The following is a 22,713-nucleotide window of genomic DNA, read 5'->3' on the forward strand; positions in this document are numbered from 1 at the left end:
CCTGTTAGCTCTGAGTAGGAGCAGGGAGTGCAGTGAGTAAACAAGTGCTGCTGGAGGTGTGCAATCTGCTCCCCATGGCATCAATCACATGGGATTGCTTCCCTGCTAGGACCCTTGCCAGGACTGATGAAACCCAACACGTGTTTCCAGAGCCTGTTCCCAGGCTGCCTGTGGCTGCTTCTGCACTCACCCATGTGATGTGACACAGGATTTTAGGGAGCAGGTCCACGTATCCATCAGGCAGCTGCAACTGGGAAGGTTTGCCACGTGTGGAAGGACTTTACTGGCTCAGGTTTTTCATACTCACTTAAAATCTTCAGATCTGGTTGCTCAAGGGTCATTTGTTGAAAGGAAACATCAATAATTTTAGGTCATAAAACAGCAAGTTACTGGGGTGAAGGTTAGTGGACAGATAAATCCTTCCATGTCTTACTCCCTGGGATTTGGCCTCTCACTTCTTTTTACTTGCCTGAAAGAAAGGGGGAGATTTCCTTCTCCCAGTAAAACTGGTGGTTTTGTTGATCAGCTGTGATTCTCCCTAGAACTGGAGCTTCCCAGCCAGCTGGGGAAGTGGCAAAAATCGAGTTATGACTGTACAACTCACCAGAGCAGATTCATACAGGCTGGAAACCAGTTTTGGAAGGAGAGCAGTGTCTTTGGTGGCAAACTGGAATGTCTGAAGTGATGCAGAGCTGCAGAGGCAGCAAGATTTACAGTGGCAAAGCCAAATCCCCACTCTCAGAGCTGCAATAGCACAGGAGCTTTAGAAAAAACCTTTCTGTAAATAAAAATCCCCTAGTCTGGGAGACTGGCTTCTTCACCCTGCCCTCCTCCTTTTGCATCCTTCTTTGTGAACTGCAGGGAGATTTGGATGCCCCTGGAATTCAGATTTCTGATCAATGTATGGATCAGTATCAGTAGGTCTGGGTTAGAGCAGGATGTCTGTAAGGAGACAAATGTTACAAATGGACTTCTGATGTTAAAAATTAACCCTTGCTGTGGCTGTCTGGTTCCAGTCTCCTTTCCCTCTTCCCAGTGCCACGAGGAGGAGCAGAATCAGCCCATCTCCCCCTCTCAGGGTGTCCCTCAGTTACCAGACAGGTGAAGCCCCAGTCCCTCACTCTCTGGGTGTTGGGCATGAGGAGTTTTGTTGGCACTGGGGGGCAGCAGGAAGGTGGGTGTTCCTTGCTCTGCTCCAGATGAAGCACTGGAGCATATTGTTCTCTTTGGCATCTGGGCTTCAGTGCTGTTCCCAAAGATACTTGGAAGCTTCTGTGCCCAGATGCCAGGGGAAAAACGGACAAAGAGGAGCTGGCAAAAACAATCATGACTTACACATATCAATGGATTCATGTTTGGCAGGGCTGAGTTCCTGCATCTCTGCAAAGAAACATTATTTCACTTGCCTCAGTCGCCATTACAACTTGTGAGGTTTGTTTCCAGAGCAGGTTCTTCACTCTTCCTTGCTCCCCTGATCACTTGGGAGTCTTCTCCTTCCACCAGGTGCTTCCTCAGACGGCCCCCTGAAGCTGCTCCCTGAAACCCACTTTGACCTGGTGGTGATTGATGAGTGTGCCCAGGCTCTGGAAGCCAGCTGCTGGATCCCTCTGCTGAAAGCTCCCAAGTGCATCCTGGCTGGGGATCACAAGCAGCTGCCCCCCACCATCATCTCCCACAGGTAAAAATCCTGGATCCTCCTGTTCTTTGTGCACCTTCTGAATCCTGGTGATTGGAGACATTTCACGGTGGAGATCTGTGCTGCCTGCAGGCTCTGTGGAATGCATTTGGGCTCATCCTCAGGCTAATCCAAGTATTTCCTTTAATTCTGCTTCTGTGGTTTCCACATTTATTTATTTAATGTATTAATATGTGAATTGGCCCAGTGAGATGCTGCATTATCACACACCTCAGGGATTATAAAACCTCCCAGTCCCTACAACGTGGATAATAAGAACAGTTAGTTTGTGGAAAAGATCTGTGGATAGTGCAAATTGCCTGTGCTTCCAGGGGGATGCTCCAAAGAGTACTGAGGAATCTTTGAGTAATTTAAAACATAAATGTGCTCATGTTTATCTGGTTTAGGCAGCTCCAAATCTGGAATTACTGAACCACAGAAGCAGAGAAATAGGCCTGACTTCATAAACAGCCTCTCCTGCTTGCAGAAAATAATGAACAAGACATATATCTGCCACCTCACTTGGATTTTGAACACAGGAAATGAAAAATCCAAGGCAGGCAGCAGCTCCCAGCACATGGCCAAGAGATAGTGAGAACAACATTCAGGGGCTGCAGCATCCTCTCATTTTACCTCTCTCAGATGCCCAAAAGCTTGCTGTTCTGCAGATCTTGGCAGGTGATAAACACATGTTCAACTGCCTGGAAGTGTCCAGGCTGGTGAGCTCCAAAAGCCTCTCCAGAGCCCTCCACTCTTGGTGTCCTGCTGTTTATTCCCTGGGGATTTGCAGGCTGGCTCTCCATGCCTGGATTTTCCAAGCAAGGCACTTTTTAGAATAGTATCTTGTTGGTAGCAAGAAGAAATTGGCCATTTGGTCCTTCTAATTTCAGAGTTGTTATTATTTTCTGTGAGTGGTGCATAAAGTTCCTCTTTTCCCCCAGAAAAACTTCATGATTGCTCCATAGTGCCCATCCAGCTGGATCCACCTCAGCAGCCTCAGCCTGGCTTTTCCCCAGACTGTCAGATTAAGGGCAAAACACAGTAAAAATCACAGCTCTGTTGTCTGGAACGGGGCTGACACTCAGCTGGTGTCACTTTTGGCTCCTTCTTGTGAGACAAAAGCAGTTTTTCTTCCCTCTGGAAACATTGTAGCACCTGCTTTGTTTCTGCTCTGTCACAGTGGCTGCTGCCAGGAGCCTTGGCTGGAGCTGGAGGCAAAAAGCTCCTCCTGGATCTCCTCCTGCTCCTGCTTGAGGAGTTGTGCTTTTCTCTCCATCAACTTTGAACTTGATGGCCTTGGCAGTGCTGGGGGAACATCAGACTCCATGATATTAAAGATCTTTTCCAGCCTGAACAACTGTGATGGAAAGAAATGGGATGCTGGAGAGCCCTGTTGTGGGCTTTCCACGTTCCCTGCAGGCCCAGGAAGCAGCACAGTGGCAGATCCCTTCCACCTCCTTCTGTGGGTATTTCCAGAGCTCCCACAAAGGCCCCAAATCACCTGCCAGCTCCTCTGTGGTTCAGGGGAAGCAAGGAGCTATTTCCAGGGATGATTCATGCAGAGGACTCCAACCCTTCCGCCCACTTTCCCCTTCTCCATTGATGACAGCGGGCCTGGAGTGGGTGGGCTCCTATTTTTGGGGCCACAGGGAAGGGTCTGAAGTTGTCTGGGATGAATCCAGGCTGGCAGGAGGCTCGGCTGTTACTACAGCAGGGGAAGTCAGCCCTGCTCAGGCAGGAAGCCCCTGTCCAGTAGGAATGCTGTGGGACTCTATCCACCTTGTTGTTACCTGCTTGCTCCTCCATGGAATCAACATTTACCTGTTCCTATCAGGAGTGACTCCCTGAAGCCTGGGGAATGTTTGACAGAGGGTCTGAAGGCTCCTCTTCCCTGCTTTCTGACACACCTGGAGCTGTCCCAGGATGCAGAGGGCATCCCCACACACCTTCCAGTCCATGCTGGCAAATTCCAGCCCCCTCCAGTTCCACCCTCGGCAACTCCAGCCCAGGCTCACAGGCAGCAGCTTCCATCTTGGAGATCCTCCTCCTCCAATTTGTCCTTGTCCCTGTGGGCATCTCCATGCCAGGGCACTCCCTGCAGTCTGTCAGGAACATTTGTTTGCCTTGTTGGAGCCCTCATTCCATCCTTTTCCCGATTAATTTGTCTCCACATCAGGGCTCTGATGTATTAATTTGGTTTTACTCGCCTCAGATACTGGCAGATGCTTATCAAACCTCTTGTTTTCTACAAACAGGGATATTTTGCCACCTTGTTTGTCCGTGGTCAGTCTGGATGTCTGCACCATCCCAAATCCATGCGCTGATTCCCATGGCAGGTCTGAATGGGCTTCCTTTCACTTTGTCACTGAAGTGCCAGGCCTTGGGTTTCTCGGGTAGCCTCCACAGCTGGAATGTCCTGGTGCACATCCATGAGTTAACTCCATTAATGTGGAGTTCCTGAGGTTGGAAAACACAGTGACTTCCTTCTCCAGGCTTTTCCAGCCAAATCCAGTGTGTACTGCAGGGATCGGTCATACCAGCATCTCCTGTCTCAGGGATGAATAAGAAAAAATAAGCCATGGCTGAAGACACAGCTCCAGCCTTCCATAGGAAACAATTCCTGTTTTTCTCCTAGTTCTGATCATTCTGGACACGTACAGGGCAGGCTGGCCAAGCACAGCATTTCCTGCAGGCAAAACAAGGTGAAACCATGTTAGCAGCAAATCCTGCTTGCTGTGGGCTGGATTTGGGAATTCTGCCTTTCCCAGCTGTACTTTAGGTACTTTCAAATAGATATTCCCAAGCATCCCATGCATGGTTCTGTCTGTCCAACTTATCCCAATTTTATTTCTCTAAAGCAATCAATAGGCAAAAAACATCTGCTCAGGGCACTCAGGATTTCCTTGGCAGAGAAATCAACCACCACTGGAATTAATTGAGTGGTAAAATAACAGAAAATTATTAACAGGTGAAACATTCCTGAGCAGATTAATTCCTCATTATTAATTCAGCATATAACCTCCTGTGGATCCCTGTGGTGGGAATGCTGCTGGAAGGGTAGGGAGCAGCATTATTCCTGAGGTTTGCTCTGAGGTTTAGTGGCTGTTTCAGGCATGTGCTTGCACCTGAGTGCCAACAGCTCTCCCTGCTTAATTTCCTTCCTGTCCAGGAGATCCAGGCTCCACAGGCAGAGTGGAGCTGGGAGAATCAAGTTAATTCCTGACGTCTGGAATGCACCCCAACCCCACATCTTGCTGTGTCCCTTCATCCCATCTACCCCAGCCCCGCTCTGGCAAACTGCTGCCTCCCACCTCCTGCAGCCCTGTCCATCCAGAGGTTATTCCCCTTTTTTTGCCTGCGTGCTGCATCCTATGATTCAGCCAGGAGGAGAGCTAATGAGGCCAGGCTTCTTGGAAAGATTTGTCCTTAATTGTCCCTTCTTGCAGGTTGAATGACTTGGCAGTCTCTTGTCCCATTTCCCAAGTGCCTGTGGTGAGCGTGGCAGGGCTGGCTGGTACCACAGCAGTGCGATCGCTGTGGGGCCGTGTAGCGCTGGAATTCCCCCGGCAGGGATTGGATGCCTGCTGTGCCCCAGAGCTTGATGGAAAGCGTTTTCCTGAGCTGTTCCCTGCCATCATTCCATCATCTTCATGCTGCTTCCTTGTGTCTGGCAGCCACCAGCACGCTCACTGTCAGCCTCAGTATGAAAAATCTCTGTACGCTCACAGAATCCAAGGGCAACGACTTCCATCCTTCTTCCTCAGATGGTGCCTCCCAACAAACCCTCTGTGAGGCCAGGAGGGAGCAAACAGGCTCCTGAAAGGCTGAATTCTGTAGGAATTTGATTCATTTGTGCCACATATTATGAGCAAGGGGCACTGCTGGATGTGATGGGGATGTAGTGTGTGAAAAAGCAACGAGTGCAGTGCATCCGTGCCTTAGTCCAGGGCGAGTGGCCAGGGAAGGATGGAAGTGCTGGAGCAGCAGGGAGTCTTGATGAAAGCAGCAGGGTTGGCTGTCTGGGCACCAGGCATTCCAAAATTTGGGGTGGAGCTCTGATCCTATTGCAGTGGGTTGATGCTGATGCTGTGGCTGAGCTTGCAGTAACACCAGTGTAGCCTTAAACTGATGGATCACTGAATCATGGAATCGCTGAGGTTGAGAACGACCTCCAGGACCACCAAGTCCACCCTGTGATCGATCCCCACCTTGTCAACCAGACCAGAGCACCGAGTTCCACATCCAGTTGTTCCTTGAACACCTCCAGGGGTGGTGGTGACTCCAGAAGCCAGGGGCAGGATCCGTGTCCAAGCTTCTCTGATGTGAGTCTGTCCCTGAGGGTCTGACAGACAGCACTGTTGGCACCCAGGTGGAACAGGGGTGACAGTGCCACCCCGGGAGAGCCACACGAAGGCGCTGAGTAGGGCTGGAGCACTGCTGCTCCCGGAGCATTCCCACTGGCACCACCTGTGCCGGGAGGGGCTGGCTGAGCCCCATCCCGCCCTGGGCCGTCCCTGGGGGATGGACACTCTCTCTCCCTCTCTCTGCTTCTCCGTGCAGGGCCGCGGCCGAGGGGCTGTCGCTGAGCCTGATGGAGCGGCTGGCGGGGCACTACGGGGAGCAGGCGGTGCGGATGCTGACGATGCAGTACCGCATGCACCGGCTCATCATGGAATGGGCGTCCTCGGAGCTCTACGGCGGCCGGCTCAGCGCACACCCCTCCGTGGCACAGCACCTGCTTAGGTGGGTTCTGCTCTCCGGTGCTGCAGGAGCTGAAATGTCCTTTTCGTCCCCGTTTGTCCCTTCCCTGCGGAGTTTTCCGCTCCTGCTGAGGCTGGGGCAGTGTTTTTGTTTCAGCCATTGTTTCATCGAGGAGACATTACTGGAGGATTTGTCCTTTTTGCTGTGTAACCAGAAGTGATGCAGACTTGTCTTCTGTGTCCTCCTTTGCTATGATAATCATGGAATCCCAGACTGGTTTGGGTTGGAAGGTTGGAAGCCCACCCAGTCCCATGCCACGGGCAGGGACACTTTCCACCAAACCAGACTGCTCCATATCCCATCCAGCCTGGCTCTTCCAGGGATGGGGCAGCCACAGCTTGGGTGGCTATTGCTGTAACAGCAGCGCTGGTAACTGGCCCTTTCCCACATACCTTGTGCAGGGACCTGCCGGGTGTCTCTGACACAGAAGAGACCAGCATTCCTTTGTTGCTCATCGACACCGCTGGCTGTGGCCTGTTTGAGCTGGAAGTGGAGGATGAACAGTCCAAGGGGAATCCAGGTACCAGAATGGATGGACTGAGGTGCTCAGCCCACCACAGGTTTGACCACATCCCAGAGATGTCTCCCTGAGGAAGGTGGGGTTCCAGAGAGCTTTGCTTAGCTGAGAGATCTTCCCTCCATAAATCCTCAACCTCCAGGGACCCTGAGCTGTGTTGGAGCTCTGGTGACAGTGTCCAGCTTGTGGGTGGCCTCTCCTGCTGCCATGTCCCCTTGCAAGGACATTTCTCCATGCTGAGGGCTGGGACAGGATGGAGAATCCCTGTGGAGGTGCTTTACACCAAGGAAGGGCAAATAGCAGCAGGCAGAGCACAGGCCTGTTTGGGGAAGGCCATGGATAAGGCTCAGAATTGCCTCCCAGTCCTCTGCTCGTTCCATGAAATCCTGTCTGGTTCTTCTGCATGGATTTTCCTAGGACACCAAGTTCTGCTGCTTTTCACCTGAAAAAGTGGATTTTATTACAGAGCTTGAGGGCAAAGTCAGGCTGGAAAACACAAGGGCAGTTTTTACCAGTTTAAATAGCTTTTACTTTCTGTTTGACCCCCACCATCATTTGAGTGCCTCATTTTTCCATGCACCATTCTCAGAGCCCTGCTGAACACAACAGGCTCTTGTTCCCTAATGGAGAGCCAAAAAGCCTGGTCTGAGAGAACTCAGGGATTTGGAGCAGAGGATTAGAGGCACATCTCCCCAAATTTGGGAGGCAGCCTTTTGGCACAGCTCACTGCAGAGTCTTGATGTTTATTGCTGTGTTTTGCTGCAAAGCAGAAGCCCAGCCAATGAACCATGAAATAATTCATACAGGATTTAATTTTCCCCCTCAGATCCCTCTGAACCAGGCACCATTTTGGATAACCATTTCATGGCAGCCTTTCCTGCTGTTTTGGGGGAGGTGGGCACATTGCTCTGGCCTCTGTCCCCTGTCACACTCTGTTCCTGTCCCAGGGGAGGTCCAGCTGGTGGGGATGCACGTCCAGGCCTTGGTGGATGCTGGTGTGAAGGCCAAGGACATCGCTGTGGTGGCCCCCTACAACCTCCAGGTGAGCTGTCCCTGTCCTGGCATCCCCCCTGTCCCTGCACACAGAGCACCACAAGACCCCAGAGAGCTGCAGAGCCAAATTTAACCAGCATTTGGGACCAACTCCTGCTCCTTTGAGCAGCTTGGGGCCGTGGAGGGAAGAGCTGTTAGTGAGGTGTTCCACTCACAGCCTCAGGAGATGCTCATCCTTGTGGGTTTGGGAGGGAGGGATTCCCCCAAAACTTTGCTATTTTAATCCTTTTCACCCATGTATTTCCTTTAAAAGCTACCCTTGGCCTGTTTCTCAGGTGGACATGCTCAGACAGCACCTTTGCCACAGCCACCCCGAGCTGGAAATCAAATCAGTGGATGGTTTCCAGGGCAGGGAGAAGGAGGCAGTGATCCTGTCCTTTGTCAGATCCAACAAGAAAGGTAAGACCTGGCTGCTGGAGCATTGCTCCCCTGGGAATGGGGAGGAAGTCATGTAGCCAAGTGCTGTGGTTTAATTGCAATGCTCTAACACTTGGCTCTGGATGGATTTACTGGCAAACCCTCCCTTTTCAGGCTTTTTTGTTTAATTAATGAATATATGTGCTGTCAGGGTTGCACAGGAGGCTCCTGTGCTACAGCAGGTCCAGGACTGCTCAGTTTGAAGGTTCCCTGACCCCTGAGGCCTCAGTAATTATTTAAACCAGGGCCCTAAGAATGTCACATGCCATTAGCCCCATATTTAGGGGAGTTGGGGGGGAATTTCTTGGGTTTTGAGCCCATTTTGGGTGAGCTCCCTGCACAAAATGAGCAGGAGCTGGCATCCCAAGCCGTGCATGGAAAATGCTGCTTTTGGGAGCAAAATCTAGAGCAGAAAATCAAGTTCTTTGCTATCAGCAGCTGCAGTGGAAGTTAATAGCTGGAAAAAAGCTGCTGCCCCGGGGGCACAAGACTCCTGTGTAGGGAGCTGAAGGGTTTGATGGAGCTGGCTCAGCAGGATGGCTCTGTGGTCACTTCTGTTCCATGCTGGGATCAATTCCCTTTCCAAACCCACAGTCCTGTGGCCCTACCTGTGCTGCTGGAGGTCAAATGCTGAGGGCTGGAAGGGGAAAAAAAGGGGGGAAATATGCATGGAAGGAGGAGGTGCCTCTTTTTCCAAGCCTAGAGAAGGACAAGCAGCCTTGTGGGGAGAAAGGAGGTGGGGACAGCACTAAGAATAGTCCTGATCCAGGAGTGACTCACCCCTGTGCTGGTGGGAGCTGGTGGCCCTGGGAGGGTGAGTGTCCCATAGCCCCTTCTCCTGCACAAGGAGAGGCCAAAGCTCAGGTGTGGGGCAGGAATTGCTTTTTTTGGGACACAGGGAGGCTTCTCCTTGACCTGTCCCTCTGCAGCCATTCCTGATTCAGCAGGGAACTTTCATTTAAGAGGAAATTTTTCCCTGTGAGGGTGCTGAGGCCCTGGCACAGGGTGCCCAGAGAAGCTGTGGCTGTCCCATCCCTGGAAATGTTCAAGGCCAGGTTGGACAGGGCTTGGAGACTGGGATAATGGAAGATATCCCTGGCAGAGGGTGGAACTGGACAGACCTTAAGGTCCTTCCCAACCCAAACCATTCCAGGATTCAAAAGAGGTGGATTTGCCCCTGCAGCTGGGTTAAACCTCATCAGAGAAACTGGGAATTGTTCCCCAAGCTGCAGAGCAGGGAGAGGGACTCCCCCTCAGCCTGTCCCCTGTCCCTGAAAGGCAGCACAGAAGAGGCTGCTGAGGCAGAGCCAGGCTGGGCACTGCTCTGGCAGAGGCATTAATCTCTCCCTGCCTGGCCTGCTTGCTGTTCCCTGGAGCTGGGAGCTCGCAGCCACCCACGCTCCGCTCTCGCTGCCTGATCCTGCCTGAGTCATCCCGGCACTGCCGGCTCTCGTGCTGTCTGTGAGCAGAGCAAAGCCTCCCAAATGGCTGTTCCTACAGACCCCAGGGAATCTGGGAGCAGGGGGGAGCTCTGTAGGACAGGGGGGAGCTCTTTACCTGCATTCCATCCTCTGTTGCAAGGTGACCCTTTTCCACGCTGCTCCATCTTGTGTTTGCTCCCAGCTCCGAGCTGAGCTTGTGTCGTGGGCCAGGCAGGGAGATATTTCCCCTTTCCACGTGCCTTCCATCCTCTTCCCTGGCCCAGGAAGCAGGGAACCTGCAGGGAGCCTGTGCAACACAGGTAGGAAGAGGAACAGCTGTGAGCAGAGCCTCATAAAAGCCAACTCTCACCCTCCAGCCAATAAATCCTTGGATCCTTTGGACCAAACCCCTACTTGGAGGGCATAGGGTCCCCTTCTGCCTGTCCCCCTACCTGGCAGGGTCCCTGTCCCCTCTGGCATCCCTTCCCTCCTGTTGTCCCAGGTGAGGTGGGCTTCCTGGCCGAGGAGCGGCGCATCAACGTGGCGGTGACACGGGCGCGGCGCCAGGTGGCCGTGGTGTGTGACAGCCACACCGTGGGCAGCCACCCCTTCCTGCGGCGCCTGCTGGACCACCTGACCCAGCACGGCCTCGTGCGCTCTGCCTTCGAGTACCTGGATGACCTCGTGCCCCAAAACTACCCCGGGGAGGGCCAGGCCCAGCGCCAGCAGGGCCCCAAAGCACCGGGCCCCAAAGCACGGCCGGCTCTGGCTGGGAAGCTCAAGGCGGCGGCGGCTGGAGCAGGGAGCCAGAAACCAGGAGCACGGAGCTCCCCGAGCGCTGCCACAGCTGGGAGGGAAAGCTCAGGGTCAAAGGAGGGTGGGGACAGGTTCAGGGCCATGCTGGAGGCCTTCCTGGCGAGCAGCGAGGCACAGCTGGATTTCCCAACATCCCTGAATTCCCACGAGCGGATGCTGGTCCACGTGCTGGCAGAGGAGTACGGGCTGCAGCACCTGAGCTCTGGGGAGGGCCGGGACAGGTACATCAGTGTCCGCAAGAGAGTCCCCAAGCAGCCCCCTCTGCCCTCTGAGCCCCCCCTTCCTGAGCCCCCACTGCCCCCCAAGCCCCTTCCCAAGCCCCCACTGCCCTCCGAGCCCCTTCCCGAACCCCAGCATCCCCACGGGAACACCCCTGACCCTGCGGAGCCAAAGGAAAGCAGCAAGAGCTCGGGGAAAGTGGATCTGAAATCCCTGCACCTGGAGAGAGTCCAGAGGGAGAAAGCCAGGCGGGAGGAGGCGGCCAGGAAGGTGCAGGAGCCCAGGAGTGACAGAAGAAAAAAGGACAAAAGTGAAGCCAAAGGTGGGTGAAACTTTTTGTAGCCAGCACAATTAATGCTCTTCCTTGAATGGGTCTTAATCCCAGTGGATTTGCTCCAGAGTTTGGGATGTGGGCATGGAGCATGTGGCTCTTGGAATGCTGCAGGGAGGTGGGAACTGGCTGCAGCATCCAGGTAGAGGGGGTTTAGATACATGAAGGCACATTCCTTAAGTCAGAGGAAGACCCTTTCCCAGGAGAGAATCTCAGGAATACCATGAGAGGCTCCCAAGAGTGGGGAGAGGCGCTGAGGGGAGTACCTGCCCACACTGAAGGATGTAAAGGCAGAGGCTGCCCTGGGGCTGCAGGAGGGTGGGTTTGTTCCCAGGCCCCAATCCAGGTGTGTGCTCACCTTTCCCAGGAAAGCCGGTGATCGGGAGTGCGGCCGGAGAGGATTTCGACGCTCTGATCTCCGCTGCCATGGAAGCTGACAGGACCTGTGCTTTCCCCCGCTGCAAGGCCTCTGTCACCACCCTGGGCCAGCTCTGCCACCACTGCCAGCGGCTCTTCTGCCTCAGCCACCACATCCCCGAGGTAAGGAGGGGCAGGATGGGCTTAGCCTGGGAATTTTCCCTGTGGAGCTCCCTGGGAAGGGTTTCCTTGCAGGGAGTTTGAGCAGAGCCCTCCCTGTCAGAGCCTGTGCTGAGCTCAGGTACACAGGGGTGGCAGGTGCTGACACCTGGGCTCTGCTCACCTCTTCCTGAGGGATTTTGTGTCTTCCTCTCATTTTGTGCCCTTCTTTACCATTTTCTGGCACTTGCACTCTGAGGCCATGTGGATAAAGTGAGGCAGAGAGCAGAAATGGAGAAGCACAAGTTTCAGGCTGAAGCGAGCCTGGACTCAATTCCCAGCTCTTTGCACGTTCCCTCTGCATTCTGAGGATGATCCCAGCCCTTTGCAGATTGTCTCTGCATCCTGAGGACAGGACAGGCACGATGCAGTGCTGCCTGGCCAGCAATTCAGAATTCTCTGTGTCCTTGTTCCTCACCCTGTGGAACTCCCAGGAGCTCAGCAGCCCTATAAATCCTTGGCAAGGTTTTCCTTCTGTCAAGAGCTATCTGTTTCCATGGCAAGGAATAGTTGTATTTATGGTCACTCACATCCAGGGGGATGGAGATTTATTCCCTGCAGAATGGCCTCTCTCTGCTGAATTGTGACAAGGCTCCAACAATTGTAGGGATTCAAATCCATGTCAGCCCTGGGAAGGGCTGACAGCTCTGAGGGAACAGGCTGGGACCTCACTCCATGGAAACGTAAATGACTTTGGGATGGGCCAAGAGAAGGGATCAGATTTTAGGATCTCACCTGTGAGAGGTAATTCCAGTGTTGGACTTGGCTCAGTAAAGCAGCAGATTCATGGCTAAAAAAGGTCTCCCATTGCCCAAAACTCCTTTCCCAGTTCGCTGGAAAGGAGGTGGAAGGAGCCACTTGAACCATCCCAAAGGATGATTTACCTGCTGTTCAGAGCCCAGGACCTGGATCTTTATATTTCATTCTGTGTGAGAGGAGCTATAAAAGATGATTTAATAAAACACAGAATAATAAACATTAATTATTAATTTTAAACAATAAGTATAAATCTATAAAAATAAAGAATAAATCTATAAAAATATAGAATTAAATATAAAATGAAACTAAATAAAAATAAAATTAAAATACATAGAAATGAAATAAATAGTAAACAATGATAATAAATAGTAAACAATGATAATAATAAACAATAGTAGTACAACGATAATTAAAATAAAATTAAATAAAACAATATAAATGTATAAATAAAATAAAAACAATAGTAAACAATGATAATAAAATACTGAACCAAAATTATGAAAATATGTAAGTATATAAAGCCATATAACAGCACAATAATATAATAATATAGAACATAACAATAATAATGGCTGTAAATGATGGGATGCAAAGCAGGTCCAAAAGGAATTCCAGGCTTGAGGAGCAGCAGCCCCTGGCTCCCAGGTGGGTGATCCATGCCCCAGTGCCTGCTCTCTCCGCAGGTGCACGGCTGTGGGGACAAGGCCAAGGTGCAGGCCCGGCAGCGGATCAGCCGGGAGGGGATCCTGTACCCCGGCAGCGGCTCCAAGGACAAATCCCTGGATCCCGCCAGGCGAGCCCACCTCCAGCGCCGCCTGGACCAGAAGCTCAGCGAGCTGACGAGCCAGAGGAAGGGCAAAAAGAAAGACAAGGAGAAATGAAGGACCTGAATCCTGCTTTTTTAACCTCAAAGCCACAGCTCAGCCCTCCCCGTGGAGCAAAGCTGCTGTGCTGGGCCTGGGTGGAATAGGGGGCTCCATTCAGGGAGGGAAACCTGGAGCTGGGAGCCTTCCCAAGGTGCAGGGCCGAGGCAGGGGAGAGAGAGCTGCTGCATTGTCCTGGTTATCCGTATGGACACGGTGATGGATGCGCTCAGGGGCCAGAGCATGCTGGTAAAACGGGCATTAAACACCCAAAGCTGTCACTGTCACATCGGTCCCTGCGGCAGCACATGATGGATGCCTGGGAGCAGGAACGTGGGAGGCATGGAAAACCCTGGGTGACCCTGTGCTCCTGGGAGGATGGCTGAGGAAATGGCTGTGTCCCAGCCCAGCAATCCTCTGGCTTTGCTCAGAGCTGGAGGGAGCCAGCCTGTCCACACTGCAGCCATTCCCTCCCCACCTGGGCCAGGGGCTCAGGAGGGAGCTCAGCCCTGCTCCAGTGATGGGAATAGGGATGGATTTGGGCCTCGAGCCCAAACTGTGCTGGCACCACGAGGAGCTGCTCCAGCACATGGAACCATTTCCTTGGGAGAGCCTTCCTGTGCCACTGGGAGGTCTCTCGCTCCTCACTGCTGCCTGTCCCTTCCCAGACCTGTCCTGCCCTTCCCACAGAGCTCCTTGGAGGCTGATTCCCACTGGGAAAACCCATAGTGACAGCAGGTACAGCCATGTGAGCTTTTCAGGTGAGAGGGAGCCTTGTGTCCATCCTGGACCCTTTCCTAGTCCTTCACACAGAGTCCATCCATCCATCCATCCATCCCCAAAATAGCTGCAGCAGCATTTTTTGTCCCAGGATGAAGGAGGAGGTGCAAAGGTGCCTCCAAATAGGAATGGCTGGAGAGGAGCACTATAAAAATGCCTAAACCCACACATTCCCCATCCTTTTGGGGCTAAACATCAAAGATTCCAGCACCTATGGAAGTCACTCACCTCATCCCAAGTAAAGCCCAGCAGTTGGCAGGAGCTGCCAGACAGCCAAGCATTTCTGTGTCCATCTCTTCCCAAATACTTGGCTGGGATAGCTAATAAGCAAATTTCTCCCCAGACCTCATGGGCTGTGAGTACTGGCTGTGAACAACTTCCCACAAAAACTTCCTTCAGAAAACCTCATCCTTCAAACCCCTCCAAGCTTGGCTTGTGCCTCAGTGCTGTCCATCACCCGTGGAGGGATGGCACTGGCTCCCCTGGCAGCAGGTGGGACAGGGAGGTGGGGAAGTGTGGGAGAAGGGAATCTGGGCACCAGTGAATGGAGATGGGCAGGGGGAGGAGCCAGAGCAGAGGGGGATGGTGGAACAGGGATATCACAGCCGTGTCCCAAAGGGAAGGTCAGGCAGCGCAGATGGGAAGGGAAAAGTGCCACCAGCTCAGGGGATAACTCACCTTGGAGTTACTTTTTAATCAGGGAAAAACAGATAAATGGCTCTTTCACAGCTTTTTCCCTGCTCAGATCATCCAAGCAGCCACATCCCAGCCCATGCTCATCCCGTGGTGCCAATTCCATGGCACAGGGTCCCAGACACCCCCAGATTTCCCAGCCTGGCTTCCCACCAGCATCCTGCAGGCAGGAAAAGCCAAGGCTCTAGGCAAGGAGGGATGTGGCCCCAGTACATCCTCTGCTCTCCAGCCTGTGCCATGAAGGGCCCCATCACCCTCCACAAACCAGAGTGGGAATTAGCTCCCCAAAAATACCAAACCTGGCTTGGGCCAGAGCCCAGCAGCAGACAGGATCCACACAGGCTTCCTTCTGAAACAGGAGGTGGGCTTAAAAATTATAAAATTAGGGACCTTTCCCACCTGCCTTGGATCACAAGGCAAAGATGTTCCTCTCTAGGCCCAAATCTTGGATAAAATGAGTTATCCGATAAGTCACAGCCCAAGACCAGGATTAGAGGCTGGAAAAAACAATCCCCAGCTGAGAGGTGTTTAAATAGCAGGAATCTGGAGTGCTGTCCTGAGCACTCGGAGGGTGAGTTTGGGTTGGAAGAATGGCTGGGATGGGAAAAGTTGTCCGTGATCCTACTGGATCTTTAGGGGATGATTCCCAGCGTGGATCTGACCTCAAACCCAAGAGGTTGGAAACCAAGAGGTTGGAAACCAATCCCTGCCTGTGCAGCCAGTGGAGATGGGTAGGGATTTACTGTGTGGAGGAACAGACAGGAGGAGAAGCCGTATGTAACAATTGATTTTCTGCTGTTATTGCTCCCTTTTTCCATTCTCACTGGAAACATTCCAACCCTGGCACGGCGCACCAAAGTCACTACAAAAGATCCCCTCAGGATCGCCACCCACGCCAGGCTGGGCTTTTGTCACCCCCTCATGATTCCCACCTGAAAACCACCTCCCAAAGGAATCCCACCCAAGAACCACCTTCCAAAGGAATCCCCCCCCTCTCCCTCGCTCAGAGTCCCCGTTTGAGGATTCCGTGGATTTTGAGGCCGTTGGGAGCACACAGAACACTTGGGAGCCACAGTTTGGGGAGGTTCCTGCTGGTTTTGGTCCATTTGGCTCCTTCCTGGCAGCTCTGGCCCGGCGCATCCAGGGGTGACCCGGAACGTGCCCACGGAGCCGCTCTCTCCGTGCTCCGGCTGTTTTGGGCCCCTCAGCAGCTCGGCCTTGTGGGTGCCACCAAGTCCCTGCTCCGGGCCTGCTGTCCCCAGGATCTGGGGATCCTAATTCCTGCGGAGCGGGTGCCACATGGAGACGGGCTTGCGGAGCGTGGCCAGCATCTGGTTCCAGTGCGTGGTGCCCATGCCGCTGGCCGACGGCCCAATCAGCACGTGGCCCGTGTTGTCACCACGCCCGTCCTCGCCGCTCTCGGCCACCGTCACGCGCAGGGACAGCTCCTGGCGGGCACGGGGCTGTCACCACACACACACACCTGGCCAGACCCTGTCCCTATGCCCTCTGCACGGGGACATGCATCCACCAGGCCAGCACATCCGTGCATCACCACCCAGCCTGCCATGGCCCACGTACGCACGGCCCTCTCTGCCCCCACCCTGTTCAAACCCACTCCCTGTTCCTGAAGCCCACCAAAATCCCTAAATACCCACCCTCATATCCTCCCCACACTTACACATCCCCCCTCTTTTTATCCCACATCCCCTAAACCCATCTTTGCTGTTCAAACCCACTCCTGTTCTTGAAGGACCCCAAATCCCTAAATATCCACCCTCATATACCCCCCACACTTACACATGGCCCTCTTTTTATCCCACATCCCCTAAACCCATCTTTGCCCCGTCCACATACCAAACCATCCCTGTGCACCCCGCTATATCCCAACCCACACATCCATGTCCTCCCCAAGAGTCCCACCCCACACATACCCCCCCTCCAGCAGCCATTTCCACACATCCACACCTCTCCAGACAGCCCCCACACATCCCTATACCCCACAACAGCCCCCACACATCCCTATACCCCACAACAGCCCCCATACACCCACATCCCTCAAACAGCCCCCCCACATCCACCCCAAACCAGACTCACACAAACCCACAACCCCCAAAATCAGCCCCCAGAAACCCACACCCCCAGGAGCTCCCCAGTAGTGGGTTTGGGGAGCCTGAGGAGCACTGGGATGTGCCCCCCTCCCCAGCCCCCTCATGCTGGGCCAGACCTGGAGCACGATGGCAGGCACGGAGAAGATCATGGCCTCGTTGAACACGGGGTTGGTGTCTCCTCTCTTCACCGCTGTCTTCTTCTTGCTGATCTTCCTCCCATCCTGCAGCAGGTACACCTTGACGAAGGGATCTGCTCAGGGGGCAGGAGAGGGATCAGTCCCACGTGTCCCCAGTCATGTGGAGAAAGCAGGGGGACCTTCCTGGCAGGTCTGTCCTCACAGGGAGCCACTCCCGTGCAGCAAACGGGATAAATCAGGACAAAGCCCACCTTGGAGCCCCCCTCACCTGCAGTCACCTTCCCATTGCTCCACACCAGGTTCTTGGCTTTGACCACCACCACCGTGAGCCGCTCGGCCGTGGGCAGGTAGCTCAGGGAGAGCAGGATCTCCCCCACCGTGTCCACCGCCTGAGGGACACCACAGTCAGGACACAAGCACGTCCCAGACCCCGGCTGGGGTACGCTGCTGGCTCACCTTGTTGGTGTCCTGCAGGTAGAGCCAGGCATTGAAGGGACGCGTGGCCAGCTCCAGGTCGGAGAGCTTGAGCTCGGCCACGCCGGTGCTGACGCTGCGCTCGTCCTCGTCCACGCCGAAGACGGAGAAGCGCAGGCTGTTCTCCTCCAGCGCCGCCGGGTCCAGCGGCACCGAGAAGCGCTCGTCGAAGGCCACGGAGTAGGAGCTCCTCTGGATCTGCCGTGGGAAGGGGAGGTAGCCCTGGCACGCCTGGGGCTGGGGGCTGCAGCCCTGCTCTGCCCCATCTCGTGGGGGTTGCATGGAGCGCGTCCCCAGGGCATGCCCCATCCAACCGGGATGGTTTATTCCCGACCTGACCGCAGCAACTGCTCGGCCATTGGGGTGACAATCAGGCCTGTGACCTGCCCCAGCGACTGTTAATTATTTTAATTAGAGAATCAGCATTGGCCAAGTGCTCTCAGATAGATCCGAAGCCCCTGGGAGTGCAGATGCACATCCAGCTTGGCTGTATCAGGCAATGGGATTTATGGCTACAAGGTGTAACCCCCAGCCCTTCCCCAAGCAGAACCAACTCCTGAATGTGTCCAGTGGGAATGGAGCTGTTTGGCTGACATTGTCCCTGTGTCAGGTCATTCCCTGGGAGCAGAGGCAGCAGCAGCTCCCATGGCTCATCCTGCTGGTGCTGATCCCAAAGAACTGGCTGAGGGGAAATGCACTGAAGTCATGGATTTAGGGATGGATTTTTTCCCCCTACTCCAGCCCTGTTCCAGCACCCAAGATGTCACAGGCAAACCAGGGGTTTGTCCCATGGGATGGAAAGCTGCAGCCTTGGATAGCATTGGAGCAAAGTTGAACCACCAGCTCCCCAAAGCCACCCAAATCTGGGTGGAGTAGGGACCTCTCTGTGGGGCTCTATCACCCCAAAAGCCCCCCAGGAGATTCTCCTCCAAGGACTCTCCAGTCATCTCCTCCAAGGACTCTCTCCTGCCTCAGTCTGCTCCTAACCCTGCTCCATCCCTGGGATGAAGGACACAAAGGCAGCACCTGCCATTCCTGCCTTCTTAGTCCATGCTCTCCCACTGGATACCACCAACCTCCAGAGCTCCTGGGGAATGAAGTTCCTCTGTGTGAAGAGCAGATTTTAAAGCCCTACAGATTTTACAGACTGTCTGTCTGCAGCCCACGCTGTATTTTGGGAGCTCTGGATCAAGTACAACCAAACAGGAGCTGCTATTTAAAAACCCTCCAGAAGCACTGGGGAAAAAAAGCAGCTGGGCCTTTATCCATGGCCTTGGGGCAGCTGCGGAGGTAAATTGTGCTGGTGAATTATAAATAATGACACTAAATAATAAATATCTCCAGAGCATAAATAAAGAGCCAGAGATTTGGATGGGAAAATGGTCTAAAAGGGCACTGTGGAAATATTTTGGAGGCAGCTGCCGGTTTGTGGGGATGGAATGGCACCTCCACCCCAGTGGAGAGGTGCCTTAATGGGGACCAAATTCCCACTCCTTGCTGGAATATCCTGATTAAATCAAACTGACTCTGCAATAGAGGAGCTGCTAGAAGAAAACTGAGGCTCCTGCTTTCCAAAAGCAGCTTTTGAGGCACTTAAAAAGGGAGGTTTTGCACCAGAGCCAACCCTGGTTGTGGCTGTCAGTGCTGCCACATGGATTTCCACTGCCGCGTCCTTAGTGGGGAGGGAAAAGCACTGGGGCTGCTGTGGGAAGGAGAGAGACTGTGGGGACTCAGGGGACTGTGGGGCCATGGCAAGACACTTGCAGCACCTGCCCAAACTGCCACTGCCCCCCAGGCCCCTTCCACCACATGCCACAGCGTCCCTTCCCCAGCAGGGACAGCCAAGCAGGAAAACCTGCCACCAGCCACGCTTGGAGATGACAAAGCCAGCCCAAATCCCAGCCAAGGGGGAAGACACTCCTGCCTCTGCCAGATTTCTAATATGCAAACCCACCTGGGACATCCCTCAAAATCCTGTGCCAACCCAGAGCTCTCTGCTCCCAAATCCCATCACTGCTGTGGGGAGCTGAGACCCACCCCAAAATCCCATGTCAACCACATCCAGCCTGGAATTCCATACACCCAAACCCTATGACTGCGTTGGGGAGCTGATATCCCCAATCCTGTGCCAACCATTCCTGATCCTGGCATGCCTGCAGCTCCCTGCTCCCAACCCCCACCATTTCCCTGGGGAATGAGGCCAGGGGACGCTGCCACCCAAACCCCCAGGGTGACCCAGGAGTGCACAGGGAGGGCTCTGGCGGGGAAGGAGGGGCTCACCCGGGAGATGCCGACGATCTGCTCGGCCGGCAGGAGGCTGATCCGCATGAAGCATGACTCGAAGCGCGCGTCCTCCTTCTCCAGCAGGTCCTTGCCCTGCAGCAGCGTGACGTGCAGGGCGGCCGCCCGCCCGTCGTACTCCATGCACACCTCCACCTGCCCCACGGTGAAATCCTGCCCGAAGTTGTTCCCGATGGACGAGATGGAGTTGAGGGAGTCAGCCGAGATGGATTTCCGCAGGGGGCCGTAGTGGGCCAGGCCCAGGTCTCTGCCCATCAGCTCCAGGCTGCCCAGCTCCTGGATGCTCTCCAAGGTGTCCTCTGCCCTCAGGCTGCTCTTGCGGGACGAAGAGCTCCGGCCCGGCGCCCGCTGCAAGCCCGGGGCCAGCCCTCGCTGCCAGGGAAAAGAGAGCAGGCGCTGCCCAATCCATCCCATCCCATCCCTCCGTGCCGAGTCGGACAGCTGGGCTTCTTCTATCCCATCCCAATCCCATCCCTCCGTGCTGAGTCGGACAGCTGGGCTTCTCCTATCCCATCCCAATCCCATCCCTCCGTGCCCAGCCGGACAGCTGGGCTTCTCCTATCCCATCCCAATCCCATCCCTCCGTGCCCAGCCGGACAGCTGGGCTTCTCCTATCCCATCCCAATCCCATCCCTCCGTGCCCAGCCGGACAGCTGGGCTTCTCCGGCGCCTCCTTGGACGCATCCCGGCCCCTGCCTGGCCTCAAGCTGCCGCGGCAGCAAGCCCGGAGCTTCCCGCAGCTCCCGGCTCCAGCCATCCCCCCCTAAAGCTCCAGCAGCACCAGGCTGCTGCCTGTGGCTGTTCCACCCCGCGAGGGGATCCAGGAGATATTCCCACCCCTCCAGCATCCCGCAAAGGGAAGGAGACAGAGGCAGCTTCCCCCCTTACCTTGTTCCTGATGTCCGGGCACGCCGCTCCGTACTTCTGCTCCAGGTACCGGTAGTCATAGTTGGGGAACGGGGAAGGGGCCGGGTAGCTCCCGGAGCGCCACAGCTTCCACAGGTTGATGGCTGCGATTCCCAGCAGCGCCAAGGCTCCGGCGGCGTAGAGCCCGATCTCCCAGCGCGGGGGGCTGGAGGCCACTGCGGGGCACAGGGGGACAGCGGCTGGTCACAACCCCGGCAAGGAGCCTCAGCCTCGGCTGCTCCCACGCCGGCAACCCGGCTCCAAGCTCCGGGCCCAGGAGCGGATGAACCGCAGCTCCCACCCGGGTGGCTGCAGACGGGTCGGGCAGAGGCTCTGCCAGCCTGAAATGCCAGCCCTGGCTCGGCTTTCCCGGGAGATGAAGTTCTCCTGTGTCCCCGCATCCCAGCGAGTGGCCGCGTCACTCCCCAGGTGCCGGGGGTCCCTTTGCACTGTGTCCCACTGACAGATGTGCCCAGCGCACATCTGCATCGCCCTCGGCCCAGGAAAAGCCGGGAGAAGGGAAAAACCAAACGGAAAAGCTGCTGGAAACAGGCAAAGCACCGCGGGGAGGGAGCGGCGGGCTGGGCTGCGAGCGGTTCCTGCTGCATTGCACCAGCCTCCATCGCCGCCGCGCCGAACCGGCACCGAGCGCCCCGTGCGACGCGGGGGAGAGAGCGGGAAACGGGAGAGACAGGGCGAAACGGGAGGAGGAATCCTCATCCCGGAGCGCTGCGCGGAGTGCCCCGGCAGCAGCACCGCGCCGCAGCGCTCCCGCTCCCTCCTTCGGAGCCGGAAAAAGCCCGAAGCCAGGCTGAACTCCCACATCGCATCCGAGCGCAGGGACAACCTGCTGCTCCCCCCAGCCCTCCTCCGGCAGGAACAGCAGAAGGAGCCGAGCATTCCCAGCCAAAGCAAACAGGAGCTCCGAGGTTAAACATTGGGATGGGACCCGCGTCCTGCTTCATCCAAAGCCCTAAAGGGCTCTGCTCTATCCCTGCATCCCGGCCAAGGACGCTGTGGGAAGCAGTTGGAGGTTTCCCGTGCCAGAGCTCCCAGGCTCCTGCTATGGTGGAGGGGCAAAATTGGGAATGAAAATAAAAATAGCAGAATAATCTTTTACTGGCTCCTACCTCTGAGGAACTCCAGGTGCAAATCCCAGCTGGACTGACTGGAACCTGCTTCCCCCTCATCTCTGCCCGTTTCTGAGGGCTGAGCGCTCAGGTTGGAAAACTTGGAGGTTTTAAGGGTTTTACCTTGCTTTAGGAAACAAAACCCAGCGGGCACGTGGAGCAGAGGGTTCTCCCCATGGAAAGCAGCGAGGACCAGCCCCAAAACAACCTCGGTGTGAGCGCCAGCAGCTCTGCCCCAAACCCTTCCAGGCTCCCTGGGGAGGACTCACCACTGAAGCGGGATCTGCTCACATGCCCGGTGTCCATGGCAAACGCTCCCTGCGAGGGGACGGCCTGGAATGCGCGAGACACAGCGTTAGGGTGAAGGGGGAGAACTCGAAAATCCAATGCCTGGTGATTTTCCAGCAGGGACGCTCCATCACTTCTCCCCCTCCATCGCTCCCGGCCCTGGCTCCTCTCGCAGGCGCTGGAGCCTCTCAGGCACCGGCAGGAGCTGCAGGAGGGACGGGAACCCTCGGGAAGGGGCAGAGCCGCTCGATTTACCACGGGAGCCTCGGAACAGGCGACATTCCCAAGCTCTCTGTGTGCGGGATCCCCCCTCCAGGAGCCCTCAAAGCCCTTTGCTGCTTTTCCAGCTGAAACCTTCCTCTGCCTCCTGCAGTCTCCCAGCCTCTCCCGAGGCTTTGCCCTGGGCCCAGCCGAGGGGAGCAGCCCCACTCCCCCATTTTGGGGTCACTGAGGGGATTAGGGGCTGTTGTTCCCCAGGAATCAGC

General features: G+C 55.2%; 2 protein-coding genes across 2 annotated transcripts in view; one reads left to right on the forward strand and one right to left on the reverse strand.

Moving 5' to 3' along the window:
- Positions 1–13,426, forward strand: part of LOC115903992 (DNA-binding protein SMUBP-2-like) — a 19,153-nt gene extending 5,727 nt beyond the window's left edge. Inside the window, exons 2-10 of the mRNA XM_030948995.1 lie at positions 1,017–1,101; positions 1,487–1,678; positions 6,236–6,418; positions 6,838–6,956; positions 7,901–7,995; positions 8,282–8,405; positions 10,347–11,201; positions 11,578–11,750; positions 13,229–13,426. Of these exons, the coding sequence (XP_030804855.1) occupies positions 1,017–1,101; positions 1,487–1,678; positions 6,236–6,418; positions 6,838–6,956; positions 7,901–7,995; positions 8,282–8,405; positions 10,347–11,201; positions 11,578–11,750; positions 13,229–13,426 (2,024 nt within the window). The remainder of the gene's footprint in view (positions 1–1,016; positions 1,102–1,486; positions 1,679–6,235; positions 6,419–6,837; positions 6,957–7,900; positions 7,996–8,281; positions 8,406–10,346; positions 11,202–11,577; positions 11,751–13,228) is intronic.
- Positions 13,427–15,838: 2,412 nt separating this feature from the next.
- SYT12 (synaptotagmin 12) lies at positions 15,839–22,396 on the reverse strand. Its single transcript, XM_030949853.1, has 7 exons — positions 22,210–22,396; positions 20,793–20,986; positions 19,884–20,276; positions 17,586–17,801; positions 17,398–17,518; positions 17,109–17,242; positions 15,839–16,329 (listed from the first exon to the last, which is right to left on the reverse strand). The coding sequence occupies exons 1-7, from the start codon at positions 22,244–22,246 to the stop codon at positions 16,156–16,158; spliced, it is 1,269 nt and encodes a 422-aa protein (XP_030805713.1). The 5' UTR covers positions 22,247–22,396; the 3' UTR covers positions 15,839–16,155.
- Between the last annotated feature and the right edge of the window lie 317 nt (positions 22,397–22,713).

The sequence above is a fragment of the Camarhynchus parvulus genome, chromosome 5 (assembly GCF_901933205.1).
Source record: "Camarhynchus parvulus chromosome 5, STF_HiC, whole genome shotgun sequence".
Taxonomy (NCBI): domain Eukaryota; kingdom Metazoa; phylum Chordata; class Aves; order Passeriformes; family Thraupidae; genus Camarhynchus; species Camarhynchus parvulus.

What these genes read in the sequence shown, in the direction of transcription:
- SYT12 (XM_030949853.1), bottom strand. Translation starts at nt 22,246, where the DNA reads ATGGACACCGGGCATGTGAGCAGATCCCGCTTCAGTG. An exon ending in GAGCAGATCCCGCTTCAGTG is followed by an intron (nt 20,987 to 22,209) that starts GTGAGTCCTCCC and finishes TGTGCCCCGCAG; the next exon opens with TGGCCTCCAGCCCCCCGCGC. An exon ending in TGCCTGCCATCGTGCTCCAG is followed by an intron (nt 16,330 to 17,108) that starts GTCTGGCCCAGC and finishes CGTGCCCGCCAG; the next exon opens with GAGCTGTCCCTGCGCGTGAC.